Below are 13763 nucleotides of genomic sequence, written 5' to 3'. Positions count from 1 at the left end.
ATGATTCGCTGCTGTGTTTGTTTTTGTTCTCACGCCGCCCCCCAATGCTCTCAAGTTCCCAGAACACCGTTACTTGGTTTTCAGTGTAACGTTGCAACACCGTTACTTTGCTTGTACTATCTTCCTGTCTCGAGCGCTGCTGGCCAGATGGCGGCTCGAGGTAATCTCCTTAGCAGTGCGCGCCGCATGTTCTGAATGAGAGAGGTAAGAGAGGAAAAACAGAGGCTCCGTCAAGTTCAGTTGTACTGTCATTCAGATTTTTTGGTCGAATTGTTGGCTAAAACGACGGAGGAAACAATTTCATTCCAGTCATGTTTGGAAAGGACTATTTTTTTCAACTGGAGAGGTATCTGCTATCACCGACAGACAGGTGTGTTGAGAAATACAGGTAGCTTGTTTTGTGAAGCTAATGTCAGAGCAGCACGTTGAATGTTTGTTGATACTGCGCTTGCGGTGGAGAGAGAACTCAGTAGCCTACCGAGAATTCACAACTATAGATAAACCATCAGTAGCTACCTGATATTTTCATAGCCAGAAATATCTGCCTAGATTTACATATTTGTTCAGAATATGTCAATAGATAGTAGTGCCTGTTATTACACATACTGTGAACTTTCCCATCCATTTTTCTAGGGGACATTATAGAGAAGAGAGTCCAAGTAATTCAACACCATACATGATTGCACTGTCGGCCTCTTTCTGTGTGTCAAAATAGAAAATTGAAGCTGAGAAGTATTGTAATGAAGAGAGCTTTGGCCTAAGCCTCAATTTCCCCCAAACTTATGTGAAAAATCGTTCAATTGGATAAAAACCTGGAGCCTAGATGCCAGAGGAAAAAAGACATGTTTAATTCAATTGAAAATGAAGGAGAGGGGGAAAGCAATGTAGCAGTATCAGTTGAGCTGTGCCTCCATCAAGCTGGACATGATAGTGCAGGCTTTGGCTAGGGAATAGCCTGCATGGCATTTCACTCTTCTCAGATTTGTCTCATGTTGGATTTTGGTCTGACCACATCTCTCTCTCCCTCTCCCCCTCTCTCTTTCCCTCTCTAGATTGTGAAATCCTAGCTATCATGTGAAGGCTTTGGTTGTGGTCTGTGTGTGTGACAGTGTTACAGAGAGCTAAGCTTTGTGGCCTTACCCTAGGGGCACTGGCCTGTAAAAAATGTCCCTGTAACCCTGGAACCATGAAACCATGACAGTCATCACTTATTCAAGCGCTGCTGGAAGGCTTCCGAAAGAAATCCAGGTTCTAGAACACTCCTCCGCCGCCAGGAATGTTCCAGAGCCCCCGTCTGAGATTCTAGAACCTTGGAACATCCCGGAGCCCTGGGAGAATCCAACTCAGGAATCTTGTCGGGGCAAAGGCCAGTGCTGGACAGAACAGAAAGGAGGGAGGGAAAATAAGGGAGGAGCAAGGGGAGAGAAATTGCGAGGAAAGAGAGGAACATGGGGCAGAAGAGTCAGCGGAGAGAGGATGGAGAGAGGAGGGAGAGAGGAGCGATGGAACTTAAGGAATGAGTGCAAAAGAGAAGTTTGGAAGGAGTTAAAAGGAAGTGGGAAAAGAGGGATGGAAGCAGAGAACGATGGAGGTCGCAGGAGCGAGGCAGACTTCTCTCTGATTCTCTCACTCTCAGAAAAAGAAGATGAAATCAAACAAAGGAAGAGAAGGATGAGGAAAAGGAAGAGTTGGCCTGTCTTTATGCGGCTGTTCCCCCTGGAGGACATCACTGAAGGAAAGGATGGAGTTAAACAAGAGAAGAAGATCATGATGAAAAGGACGAGATGGTGTGATGTCTTCCTCTGGTTGCCTCTCCTCTTCCTCAGCCTGTGTCCAGAACCTGTGTCATCGCAGGTAGGGAGGGCTGTGGAGAGCCAAATCTAATTTCTAATTGATTAGAAAATTGTGGCATTGTAATTGATAAAAGTTAACCACTATCAATATCAAAACATGGTCTTGTCAAAATCTGTCTTTTTCTTTAGCAAAGATGTTGATCTTATTGATAATGCATGGACTAATTGTCTTGAAATGTGCTGTATGCTTATATGGTAGGTAAGATACTTTGTCCACAAAATGGGTTAAGCTATGTCATGCTGAGTCATTTAATTTCATACCACTCTTTCCTTAAATTATTTGTGGCAACCCACCACAGTATCAAGCAGGCCCACCACAATGAGATTCTCCAAATTGCTGAAAATGCCATTACAAATTTTATTGTGTGTATGTCCACACTTCTTACTGTGACTAAAAACCAAACACCTTTTGTGCATATGACCCAGCTTTGATAAAAGGATCACACCCTCTTCATTCTTAGGGCAATTTCCCACGGCTGGAGAACATCGCTGCCTTCAAACCCGTGTCCACCTCCCCAGCCCGTTCCACCTGTGGGGTTCCAGAGCGGAGCAGCTACTGTCAGTTCCCCTCCACCCAGACTGAGCTGCTAGGCTGCTCTCAGGCCTTCTGTATCCAGGAGTGTCCCTATAGATCCGCCACACCTCCATACGCCCCACTGCTGCTGCCTGCACACAGGTAGATTGACTCAATCAAATTTATAGGCCTTGGCAAGTACAATAAGTAATGATAAGTACAATCTGTTAATGCATCATGTTCAAACTACGGAAAACAGCAGTAGACTGCAGTAACTTGGGATGAAGATGCTTACATAAGCAAGTAATATAACACACTTTTAAGGTCCCTTGAGAGAAACATTAACCTATTTTAACTGCATCCAACCAGGGGTACCTGTGTAACTGAGGACAGCAGTGACCCTCGTCCTGGGACACAGACAGAGCCTGGGACTAGACCCAGTACCAGTTCAGAGGGGGTTTCTACTGGGTCCAGCAGTGTGGTGTTTCGGTCAGTCCAGGAGGGATGTCTGGTCTCTCCCCCCTCGCAGAACCTGGGAACATTGGGATCCCTCACCCTGGCGTTGTGGATCAAACCAAGCACTCCTGGAGAAATGTGAGTTTTATTTTTGCAGTTTGCAAATTAAAGGATCATACCAGTGTTGTTTATTTTTTTTTTTTAGTTTGTGAAAATCGTCTAGGTTGTCCGCCTCCCTTACATTACTGGTGGTGGTGTCTGCACACAACATAGTGGGAGATATCAGGGCTCGTTTTCCTACCTTCAGAAGAAGGCATTTGCACCATTCAGTCATTCAGTCAAGCAACTTCCACAGACTTGAAAATTGCGTGAGTTAGATAATCAATCAGTAACCATGAAGCCTGAATTTGGTTTTGTCAGACTTCCTGTTTTATCGGTATTTCATTGCCTGAGTTGAGTGTGCACATTACGTCACGCTCTGTCAATCATGTGATTGACAGTAAGCACGTGATTGACAACTGCATGCATTGGAGAATGATTGGGGGAAATGTACTAGCCTATATGTAGACAGAAAACTAATTGACACCGGTATACTCATTTAATTTCGATTTTCTCATAGTAGTTGGTACTTTCTTGGCCACCAGGACACCCACAAAATTGAGTTTGAAAGAATCCATCACCAGGAGATATTCAAATTATTTTCACTCCCACCATTCAAGAACACTTGTGTTTCATGAGTATGATTCACTACTGTTGATCGGCTGCAGGCAGAGCAATGCTTGTTGCCATATGAGACATGTCCTACATGAAACTGTAATATTGATAACATTTCTGGCTACCTGCAGGTATGTCTGTTCTGATGGGTTTTTTAAGACCATTTTCAAACATTGAAGATAAAATGACAGCCCTGGTATGTTGAAGTAATAACAAGGAGCAACCAGATCAGGCCCTGGATTAACTCAGTAACCTCAGTATCACCATTAGGAAATGTTAGCAAATGACTGGCTGTCATGTCCTACTTAGACATGTGCTGTGTGTGAGAGACAGGGGATGAGAGTGTATTGGTATGTCGTGTTGTTCCAGGCAGAGCTGAGATGGTGCAGAGTTACAGTCAGATCAGTTGGCAACACACACATGCACACACACACACACAGATCAGTTGGCTCTGCTTGGCAACCCAATCTCCGATTCCATCATACAGGCACACTTAAAGCGGATAGCTAAAACAACATGGGATGCTTTCCTTAAATGCGTCATGACACTAAAAATAGGCTATATGCATGACTACTCAGTTTGTATTGGGCAGCTGTCCATCTTGCTGTCAATAGACGGTCAGCTGGAAATGTAGCTGTTGTTGTAACGTAAGACCAACACTATCAAACAACACACCTATACATGTTTGAATGCTGTGGTACTTGACAGACTTGCTAAATGACTTCAGCTAATCAGGACATGAAAAGGGTTTTAAGGACGTAGAATGGCTGGCTACATGTGGATAAACAAGGAAAGGCAGAGCTAAGATGGAAAATCGTACCAGCGGGGCATGCTGTCATTTCTTGCTTGTTATTAATTCCTATTCAAACCACAAGTTTGTGGATTATTGGTGAACCAAATCTAAAAATCCTGTTATATATTTTTGTTAGCCTTTCATGAGGTCAAGTATGTCACTGTTCACATATTCAGCACCTTGGTGAAATGTTAAAGATTGATAACTTTGCAATATGAAGAAGTATAAATAAACACTAGCCAGATAGCTGTTCTACACAAGCACCTGGATGGGCTATGTGAGTCTACCCTAGTAGCTCATTGGATGCTCTGTTTAAGAATCCACTGTCAGAAAAGTCTCACTGCATGACTCTGAGAATGAGAGTGAGAGAGAGAGATCAAATCTCTCCTTTGAATTTTATGCTGTGATTCTTGTTTGTGAAGTTGTCTGTCTGGGGATTCAGATGACAGACAGGGTCTTGTTGTCTTGGTCTGCCGAACATGACACCTGTATGGCTGAATGCATCTGAATGGAAGTAATATCTCTCTTTTCTATCTCTCTCTCTCTTTCTGTCATCCTCTCTCTCTCTCTCTCTCTCTCTCTCTCTGTTGCTGTCATTGGCTATCAGTCTTTTGTTGTAGGGGCGATCATGGCTGCCATCAAAGAAGCCAGATGAAAGGAGGCCTCTATCCTCACCTCTGTCCATCTCTCCTCGCCCCTTTCTCTTTCTCTCTCTCTCCTTCTGTCTCTCTCTTTCTCTCTCTGTCTCTCTCTCTCTCTCTCTCTCTCTCTCTCTCTCTGTCTCTGTGTTTTCATATCCCTCCCCCATCTGAACAATGAACAGAGCCAGCCACCTGTTGTTACAAACCGTAGTTATCATTATAACATGGCTTCACTTCCAGAAACTGATTCTGGAGTTAGAGAAGGAAATTGCACATTCCACTTACACCAATTTATATTGTTTGATCATTGTCATTTTGAATAGTGCTTAGTTTAGGTTTTTTAAAAACACATGCTAAAAATGCAAATGCAAAATTATCAAGGATAAAAAACAAGACTCAGAGTCTAACACCCCCACGACATTGAATTTTGTGGAAGCGTCCGTGCCGGTATATCTGATTGAGAGTCTGCAATCTAACTCCCTGTGGCACACTTTCAGCCACGTGACCAAAAGTGGTGAACAGAGCGACCGACCGACAATGCGATCCTTAGAACCCCTGCTGTTGCGGGGCTAAAAAAATGTTTACTTCTCAGTAATTCTGCTCATTCCTTCTCCTGGTCTTTCCCTCAATCATCACCTTACCCTGTCCCGACACTGGATTAGTGCTGTAACATAGAGGGCAATTAGCCTGACTGATGTATGGCTATAATTCTGTCTAATGACAATCATTTCCCCTATTTGATCTAGTTCTACCAGAAAAAGATCTCTACAATATCTTATTCACAAAGTGAACATTAGCTTGAAAGAAAGTGTGACTTTTCGCTTTTCTCATGCAAATGCCACCAGGCAAGCATGCCAAAGCCTGGATTACATGATACTGAAGTATTGACACAGAACAGAACTTAAGAAGTAAATGGCAAACACTCCACCACCACAAACACACTCATTGTTTATGAGCCTTCTGCTATTTAGAGTTTTCTTGATCGTCTACTTTTTGTGTAAATTCACATTTGTTCTCATAGGGTTGATAGATGAAAAAAATAATACTTTTTTTACTGCAGTGTTTAAAAATAACAAATACAAATGAAACTGTTACAGCCTCAAAATTCTTGTACCAAAAGAGGGAGCACTATCTTCAGTCCATTAAATCACAATGTAAACAAATACAGTAGTACGGTGACCATGATGTCAAACTCCAAAGACAGTTTAGGGCTTTAAATAGTTTCTCAAAACATTTTTCAGTTGTGACTCTCACACTTAATAAATTACACTTTACTCACTTTTCCTTCTTCCACTTGTTCTCTCTCTCTCTCTCTCTCTCTCTCTCTTTCTCTCTCTCTCTCTCTCATACACACACACACATACCTCTTTTTCTCATGCACACACTTGCCTTTTTGTGATTTATGGGGTGTGTTGGTCTGGGTTCATAAAAGCCATGATTTCCCATAAAATGTCAGTGATGGTGGTTAATATGACACTCTGTGTGTGTGTGTGTGTGTGTGTGTGTGTGTGTGCACCCAGTGTAGCAGTAGAAACCTAGTAGTCATGTAAAATATTGATATTCCATGTGTAAATGTCAGGAAGAGAGACTCTGTGCGGTGGCGCTCGATTCCAGGCTTTCTGGAGTCCACTCTGCTGTCTGTTTTTTGAGTTTAGCTGAATCAACTCCTCAGTTCAACTCCCAACATTCAAATAGACTGTTGATAAAAAAAAATTTGGCGATGGAGCTGCTGCTGACTTAATTGTTTGTTTCCTGACACTGTGTGTGTGTGCTTCTGTTCCTCTCAGGGTGCTGCTGGAGAAGAGCTCAGGGGGGCGCCTGGTTTTCGTCCTGGCGGCGTCCGAGCAGGCGGTAACCGTGCGCTACGGTCAGTCCAGCAGTCAGCCGCCTCTGACCGTCCGCTTCAGAACAGAGGGCAGGGTCACGCCGGATAGGTGGACACACCTGGTGCTGCAGGTAACACATCTCAGGGGTTTAGAGATCCATATGTGGGCAGGAGAGACAGCTGCCCTGCCGACCGCACCACATGGCTGCGTCTGGATGAATTGTTTATTGATATTAATAGAAGATGTGATTAACAGATTAAACTTGCGGCAGGAACTGAAGAGCTGTCACTGATATGAGGAATAGATTATGGGTTTATGTGTGTGTGTCTGTGGGTGTGTGTGCGCGCGCGTCTGTGTGTGCTTTTTAATCTGTCTGCGTAAGAAGTACCATCAGGTTTGTGTTGAACTGGTCAGGGTTGTGAAAGAGGAATGTTCTCTCTCTCTCTCTCTCTCTCTGTCTCTCTCTCTGTCACTCTCTCTCTGTCTTTCTCCTTCCATACCTCTTTTTCTCTCTGTCCATCTCTTTCTCTCTCTCTCTCTCTGGGCTGGCGGTAATTATACTGGCAAACATCTGTTTTGGCACAGATGCTGGGGCCAGGGGCACACACACACACACACACACACACACACACACACACCTACACACACCTACACACACACACACACACCTACATACACACATACACACACACACACACACACACACAGACACACACACACACACACACACGCACGCACACTTAAATAATTTGTCAGTGCGTCCCCCCCATACAATAATAGATCCTTTGTCATATAGGCATAGGAAAAAGTGACTGAAATCCATTGGAAACCAAATGTAAATCCTTGGAAGTTGCATTATCCAACCCTATAATTTCCTATAGCATCTCAACAGGAGGCTTGATTATTATTTCAGACTAAAATATGCGTTAAATTATACTCTGACAACAGCCACTGCTCAAATTTCTCTTTGTTTGTATGTCTGCTCAAGTTTAAGTTATGCTTGTTTCTGTTTGTCTTAATGATGACCAGTGAATTTCACACATTTATTTCATCCATTTTCTGTTGTGTCATTATGGAGAGCTTTGTTGCATATTTGAGTCAACACTTTATAGCCTTAGAGAAATGGTCACAACATAGTTCTTGCTAACTCTTGATCACTGGCTAAGTGTAGCTTCTGTTTTGATGGGTTGAGAGAATGTTGTCTTAATGTGCATACACACTCGCACATCAGAAAATGTCTTTACTGCTTTAAATTTCTTACTGCACGACACACATTGTGATCACACGGACTGCCCAGAAGGTATCAGAACAGGTTGACCTAAGTGGCGTAGCAACTTGTAATGTGAGGCTGTCATGGACAAAAAAAGGCTTTCATTGGCTGTGATCATTCTAAAATGGCAGCTGGAGGAGTTGAGTACAGAGAGTCTTGAGGCCACAAATGAATCCCTGTGTCTGTGTGCGTGCGTGTGTGTGTGTGTGTGTGCGTGTGTGTGTGTGTGTGTGTGTGTGTGTGTGTTTCTGGCCTGTTGAGTATCATTTTACAGATTACTCCACCGGACAATCTCTCTCTCTCAGCCTCCTGGAATAGCAGCGAGGCTTCTGGGGGTGAAAACATGATCACCATGACAAGCCTTATTGCAAAAATGACTCTGTAACTTAAGTTTTTTTCTTTATAAGCTTTTAGCCATAAGCTTTTTTTTTTTTAAATCGATAACATTCTTGTTTTCTTTAAAACCAATTATTTTATCTGGCTCCAGTTTTCATAAGCCTCATTTCCAAGTTTGCCTGCAAAAGTACTTTTTTTTATACTTTACTTTTTTACTACATTTTTACCTTTGCCTCTCTCTTGTCCCCCTCATTGTTAATTATGACAGTTACAACACATTGTTGAAATTGTTTCTCTTGAAGTCAGATTTTCTTGATTTCTTCATCCATTCCATTTTTATGATCATGACAAGTTATATTAATTATATGAATTATATTAATATAAATTAGTCTCCACTATGTTTTGCCTTTTTCTCTGTTTAACTCTCGTCCCTGTGTTTTCTATGCAGCGTGCTTTTTTTCCCCATAATAACCCAAATATGGTTTTGAAAATGAGAATGGAAGTGGCAAATTCAAGTAGACAAAATCTTCCCTCAAGAAATGTAGATTAACTGCTGTGGATATGCATGGAATTTTACATGGACAGAGTGAACAGTGAGGAATCAGGGAGTTATACATGTTGTCCAGTAATGAAACACTGAGTATTGAGACTTGCCAGAAAACCTGAGTTGACAGTTTTGTTGACTGGCTGGCTGATTGGTGTTGATGTTTGGTGTAGTAATTTGGCAGTCCAATGTCTAGTGGGCTAAATGTAGCACTGCTGATGGCTCAATAGCTAGCAGGTGTGTGTGTGTGTGTGTGTGTGTGTGTGCCCGCAGGCATTGCGCTGAAACTGTATGTATATCTCTGTGTATTGTATATGTGTGTGTGGGCATGTACAGTATATGTGTGTGTGTGTGTGTGTGTGTGTGTACAGCTTGTAGGCATTTTGCTGAAACAGTGTGTTATGTGCACATGGCTTGGAGGTGTTTTTTTTTAAACTGTGTGTGTGTGTGTGTGTGTCTGTATCTGTCTGTGTATACGTGTGTCTCAGTCTGCCTTTTATTTAACGGTATGGTGATGTGATCTGCTTTGACCATACAGGAGAATAACATTATTATCCTTGACACGCACACACACACAGACACACACACAGACACACACACACACACACACACACACACACACACACACACACACACCCCATACACAGAAAAATACACACACATTCTCATACCTCATACACATACATTCTCATGCATGCACACGCACTTTCTCACACCTTTACACGCACACACACAGTTCAGCAGTAATTTGTAGCAATCTGTCAGACACAATACAGACATTACCCTATGAAGGAGCTGGGTAATTTAGAAACCTTCCTACACACACACACACACACACACACACCAGTCATCTGTCGGTTTGAAAAGATCAAAACGCCAAAAAAGACGGTCAAAAGGAATACGGGTTTCCAAGTGCCAGGAGCAACATACACACACACACACACACACACACACACACACACACACACACACACACACACACACACACACGGTGCCAGGAGCAAGGTGCTATGGGGATGCTGGTGCTCCCTGGGTAGTTGTCTTATCTGATTATGGTAACGATGTAGAGAACAGTGGAGGAAAAGGCAGCCTGGGGGAGGGAGGGAGACCGAGAGTGGAGGAGAGATGGGGGAGGGAGGGAGGAGGAGAGGTGGATCAGTAGTGAAGTGGTAGTTAGGAGGTGAGTATACTGTGTGACTCACCCTCCTGTACATTTAAACAGTATTTAGACTAATAGGATGGTAGCCTCTAAATAAAGAAAAAGCCTATATCCTTACTACTGGTGTGGATGGAGGGAGAGAGGGGTATCTGGATGTAGCCTGGGTTGCTCTAGCATAATTGGCTGGTGTGACAATGGCAGATGATCTGTGTGTATGTAACATAACATGCTATTTGGTGGATGCTTTTGTCCAAAGCACTTTATAGTAGCATGATTGCATACATTTTTCACATGAGTGACATCGGTGGGACTTGAACCCTTAAGCAATACACGACCAGAGCAGCGCAAATACTGTACTGCTTAGAGGAATAGAGTTGCCTAGGTAGGTGTGAGTGAGTGAGTGGGCAGAGAGAGGGGGCAGGCCTTACTGCTGCTAATATTTCTCAAGGACATGCTGTGTTTGTAACTGAGATCAAGATACTTGAGAGATACAGAGGAGGACAGGAGATAGGACAGTAAGAAGTGTTCTTGTGTGTTGTGAAAGTGTTGTGAAATGTTGAAGTCTCTCTATTTGTGTGCATGTGTCTTTTTGTATCTCAGTGCCCACTAGGGTCGAGCAATATTATGCATCCTCCTGTCAACCAGTCGTTATCACATATGTACCTCATCCCCAGTGTATTTTTGTCCGTGCCGTGGTGGTGACGGAAGGACTGCTTTCCCAATAGGAAGCAGTGGCAGCAGACGCTCAAATGGGGAAGCACACGCAGGGACAAAACCAGCACACCCTGAGGAAGGATCTGTGATATGTTGGATGGGTTTAGGCTACATTCTGTGCTGGCTGTAAATACATTTTAAATCAATTTACCAATGATCAAAGTACAATTTAAACTGGCAAAAAATCAGCAAAGGAATTTCCTCCATCGCTGATCCCAGATGTATTCGTCCAATCACCCAACCCAACTGTCCACTTATCTCTTTTTTTCCATGTCCCTCTCTCTATCTCTCTCTGTTTCCGGGCTTCATCTAAAACCTGCTGTGGCATTAGAGCTCTGCACAGCAGCTCTGTCTGGTCACAGCTAGCTGATAGAGGGAGGGAGGGAGGAAAAGAGGGAGTGGGAGAGAAACAGAGAAAGGGAGGGAGAGAAACGGACAGAAGTGATGGAAGGCGAGAGAGGGGAAAGAGTGAGGGAGTTACAGAGAGAGACAATGAAGAGAGGTGGTGAGAGGTTGAAGAGACAAAAAAAAGGACTTGCTGAAGATGTAAATGAAATGAGAAATCCAGAAAGAGATGTCAGAGTATGAAGAGGGAGTGGAGAGAGAGGTAAGAAAGAAGTAAAGGGAGGGAGGAAGTAGGTGTCCAAAAAGAACAGAGATAAGAGAAAGAAGTGTCAAAAAGAGCCAGCAAAAGATGGAGAGAAGAGAAGGGAGTGAAGGATTTAAATGGCTTTGGAGTGCTGTGTTTTGGAGTAGCAGTGATTGACTGTGTGCCTGGAGGACCCCCAGAGGGGTCCGTCTCTGTTAGTGCCTGAGCAAATCAGCATTATCGGATGAAGCAGTGGCAGGGACAGCCCGTCACACCGGTCCCATCACGGCCCAACACGACAGCATGAATGTTTAACACTCGTGTGCGCACACACATACACACACATACTCCCTTTCTTTCCCTCTCTCGCTGTTAAACACACACACACCAGCGATTTCACGTATGTACTGCTTCTACATATACACAGTACCACACACACACACACACACACACACACACACACACACACACAGAAACGTCTGGTTGCTTCTTGGAGAGGGCTCTCACATGATGGAAAGAGGAGAAAGGAAAGAATGAAAGGCATTCACATAGGAGAAAGAGAAAACCAGGAGAGGGAAAGATAAAGAAGCATGAGGAGAAGAGGGAGAGAGAGAGAGAGAAAATTAAGGTGAGAGAAAGAGGGTGGGGGGTCAGTGTATTGGGTATCAAGGTAAACTGAGGTTAACACACACACACACATACACACACACACACACAATTTTGATCTATTTTAGTATGCAATAGACAGCACCGTTTGGCTTGGAAGGAAGGCTTATTTTACCAGCATGTCCATGTCTTTACAATTTTCAGACCAGCCTTGTCCAAATTTTTCCACACCAGACAAAATTTGAATTTGAATCTATCCATACTACCTAATCTATAATCTGTGTACTCTCTCTGTCTCCTTGGTATTCCTTTGTTGTCCCATCTCTTCCTCTAGGCACTGACATCTCTTCTGCTTCACTACTCCCCTCTTAGACAGTTTGGCTGCTAAAAACTTCTACTGCATCCCATAATAACCTTAATGAATGCTTTCACGCACAATTACACTGGAAGACCCTGGCCTGTTTGTGTGTGTGTGTGTGTGTGTGTGTGTATGTGTGTACATGGACTGGTTTGGTCTTGGCAGTAGACTACTATTTTGCACCGACTGATCTGATACCCACCACAGTCTCTCTCTCTCTCTCTCTCTCCCTCTCTCTCTCTCTCTCTCTCTCTCTCACAGGCCCCTAGCATTGATGTGCACACGCCTCATCACCCCACTCTGTCAATCTCAGACCCTTTCTCCCCTTCTTCTCTTTCTCCTTCTCACCTTCTGCCTTCCCCCCCTTTCGTCCTCCCTCCCTCTGTCCTGCAGTCTTCCCATACCTCTATCTTCCTCTTTCTCCCCTTTCCCCCCCTGCTCCTCACCTCTCCTTCCGCCTTTACCCCTTAACCACACTGTATGTCCATACGCCTTTCTGTACTCTAAATCCCTCCTTCCCTCTTTCTTCCCTCCTTACTGTCACTTTGATTTTGCAGGTTTACAGGTTGCAACTACAAACCTGTACACATACTCGCTTTATAATAATATTCCCACTAATTTCTATATTTGAACTAATACGTGTTTGTCTTTTGGGTGAATTGGGGTTGAATTGTGATTTTTTGTTAGAGCTTCACATTTGTTCTAGCAGTGGTGGCAGTGCTCCTGCTGTGGCAGGGAACCACTGCTGAATGAATATAAAGTAACTATAAAGAGTAAGAATATATTCTAAAGTATATAAAGAAACTTTGAAGTTTGATTCAAAGCGAAGAAACAAAAAGACATCAGAGCGTTCAGCAAATGACGATATAGTAAGTAACTGTAGTTGTGCATTTGTTAGTGTTTGTTGCTTTTTGGCAAAGGGGCAACTCAACACACACCTATGCACGCACACGCACACACACACACACACACACACACAGCCACAGACACTGAAGGTGAATGTATGTGTGCGTGTGTGTGTGTGTGTGTGTAAGTGTGTGTGTCTGTGTGTGTGCGTGTGTGTTTGCACGTATATATGTGTGTGCATGCATGGAAGCACTTTTTGTGTGTATGTTTGTGTGTATGTTTGTGTGCATTTAAGTGTTTGTGTGTGTGTGTGTGTGTGTGTGTGTGCGCATGTCTGTGTGTATATGTGCGTGCGTGTGCGTGTGTGTGTGTGTGTGTGTGTGTGAAGGTGAGGCAAGGTTGTTACGTACGGGTGAAGCGGACACCTCTATGCTAGCCCTCTGCCCGCTGGCACAGGAGGCGAAAGGGCACGAGACTGGCATCAATTACAGAGTGAGAGAGAGAGAGAGAGGGGTGTGTGTGTGTGGGGTTGGTGGGTTGGAGG

The 13763-nt window shown here is 43.7% G+C and overlaps 1 protein-coding gene across 1 annotated transcript in view; it reads left to right on the top strand.

Annotated features, from left to right (window-relative positions):
• Positions 1-1194: 1194 nt before the first annotated feature.
• ush2a (Usher syndrome 2A (autosomal recessive, mild)) overlaps positions 1195-13763 on the top strand; it is a 242629-nt gene continuing 230060 nt past the window's right edge. Inside the window, exons 1-5 of the mRNA XM_071921972.2 lie at positions 1195-1366; positions 1736-1854; positions 2315-2529; positions 2737-2961; positions 6759-6927. Coding sequence (XP_071778073.2) covers positions 1195-1366; positions 1736-1854; positions 2315-2529; positions 2737-2961; positions 6759-6927 — 900 coding nt within the window. The remainder of the gene's footprint in view (positions 1367-1735; positions 1855-2314; positions 2530-2736; positions 2962-6758; positions 6928-13763) is intronic.

This window comes from Centroberyx gerrardi, chromosome 1 (genome assembly GCF_048128805.1).
Source record: "Centroberyx gerrardi isolate f3 chromosome 1, fCenGer3.hap1.cur.20231027, whole genome shotgun sequence".
Classification (NCBI taxonomy): Eukaryota; Metazoa; Chordata; class Actinopteri; order Beryciformes; family Berycidae; genus Centroberyx; species Centroberyx gerrardi.
The sequence above is the reverse complement of the archived record's forward strand: the minus strand, read 5'-3'. Positions and strand labels throughout refer to the sequence as shown.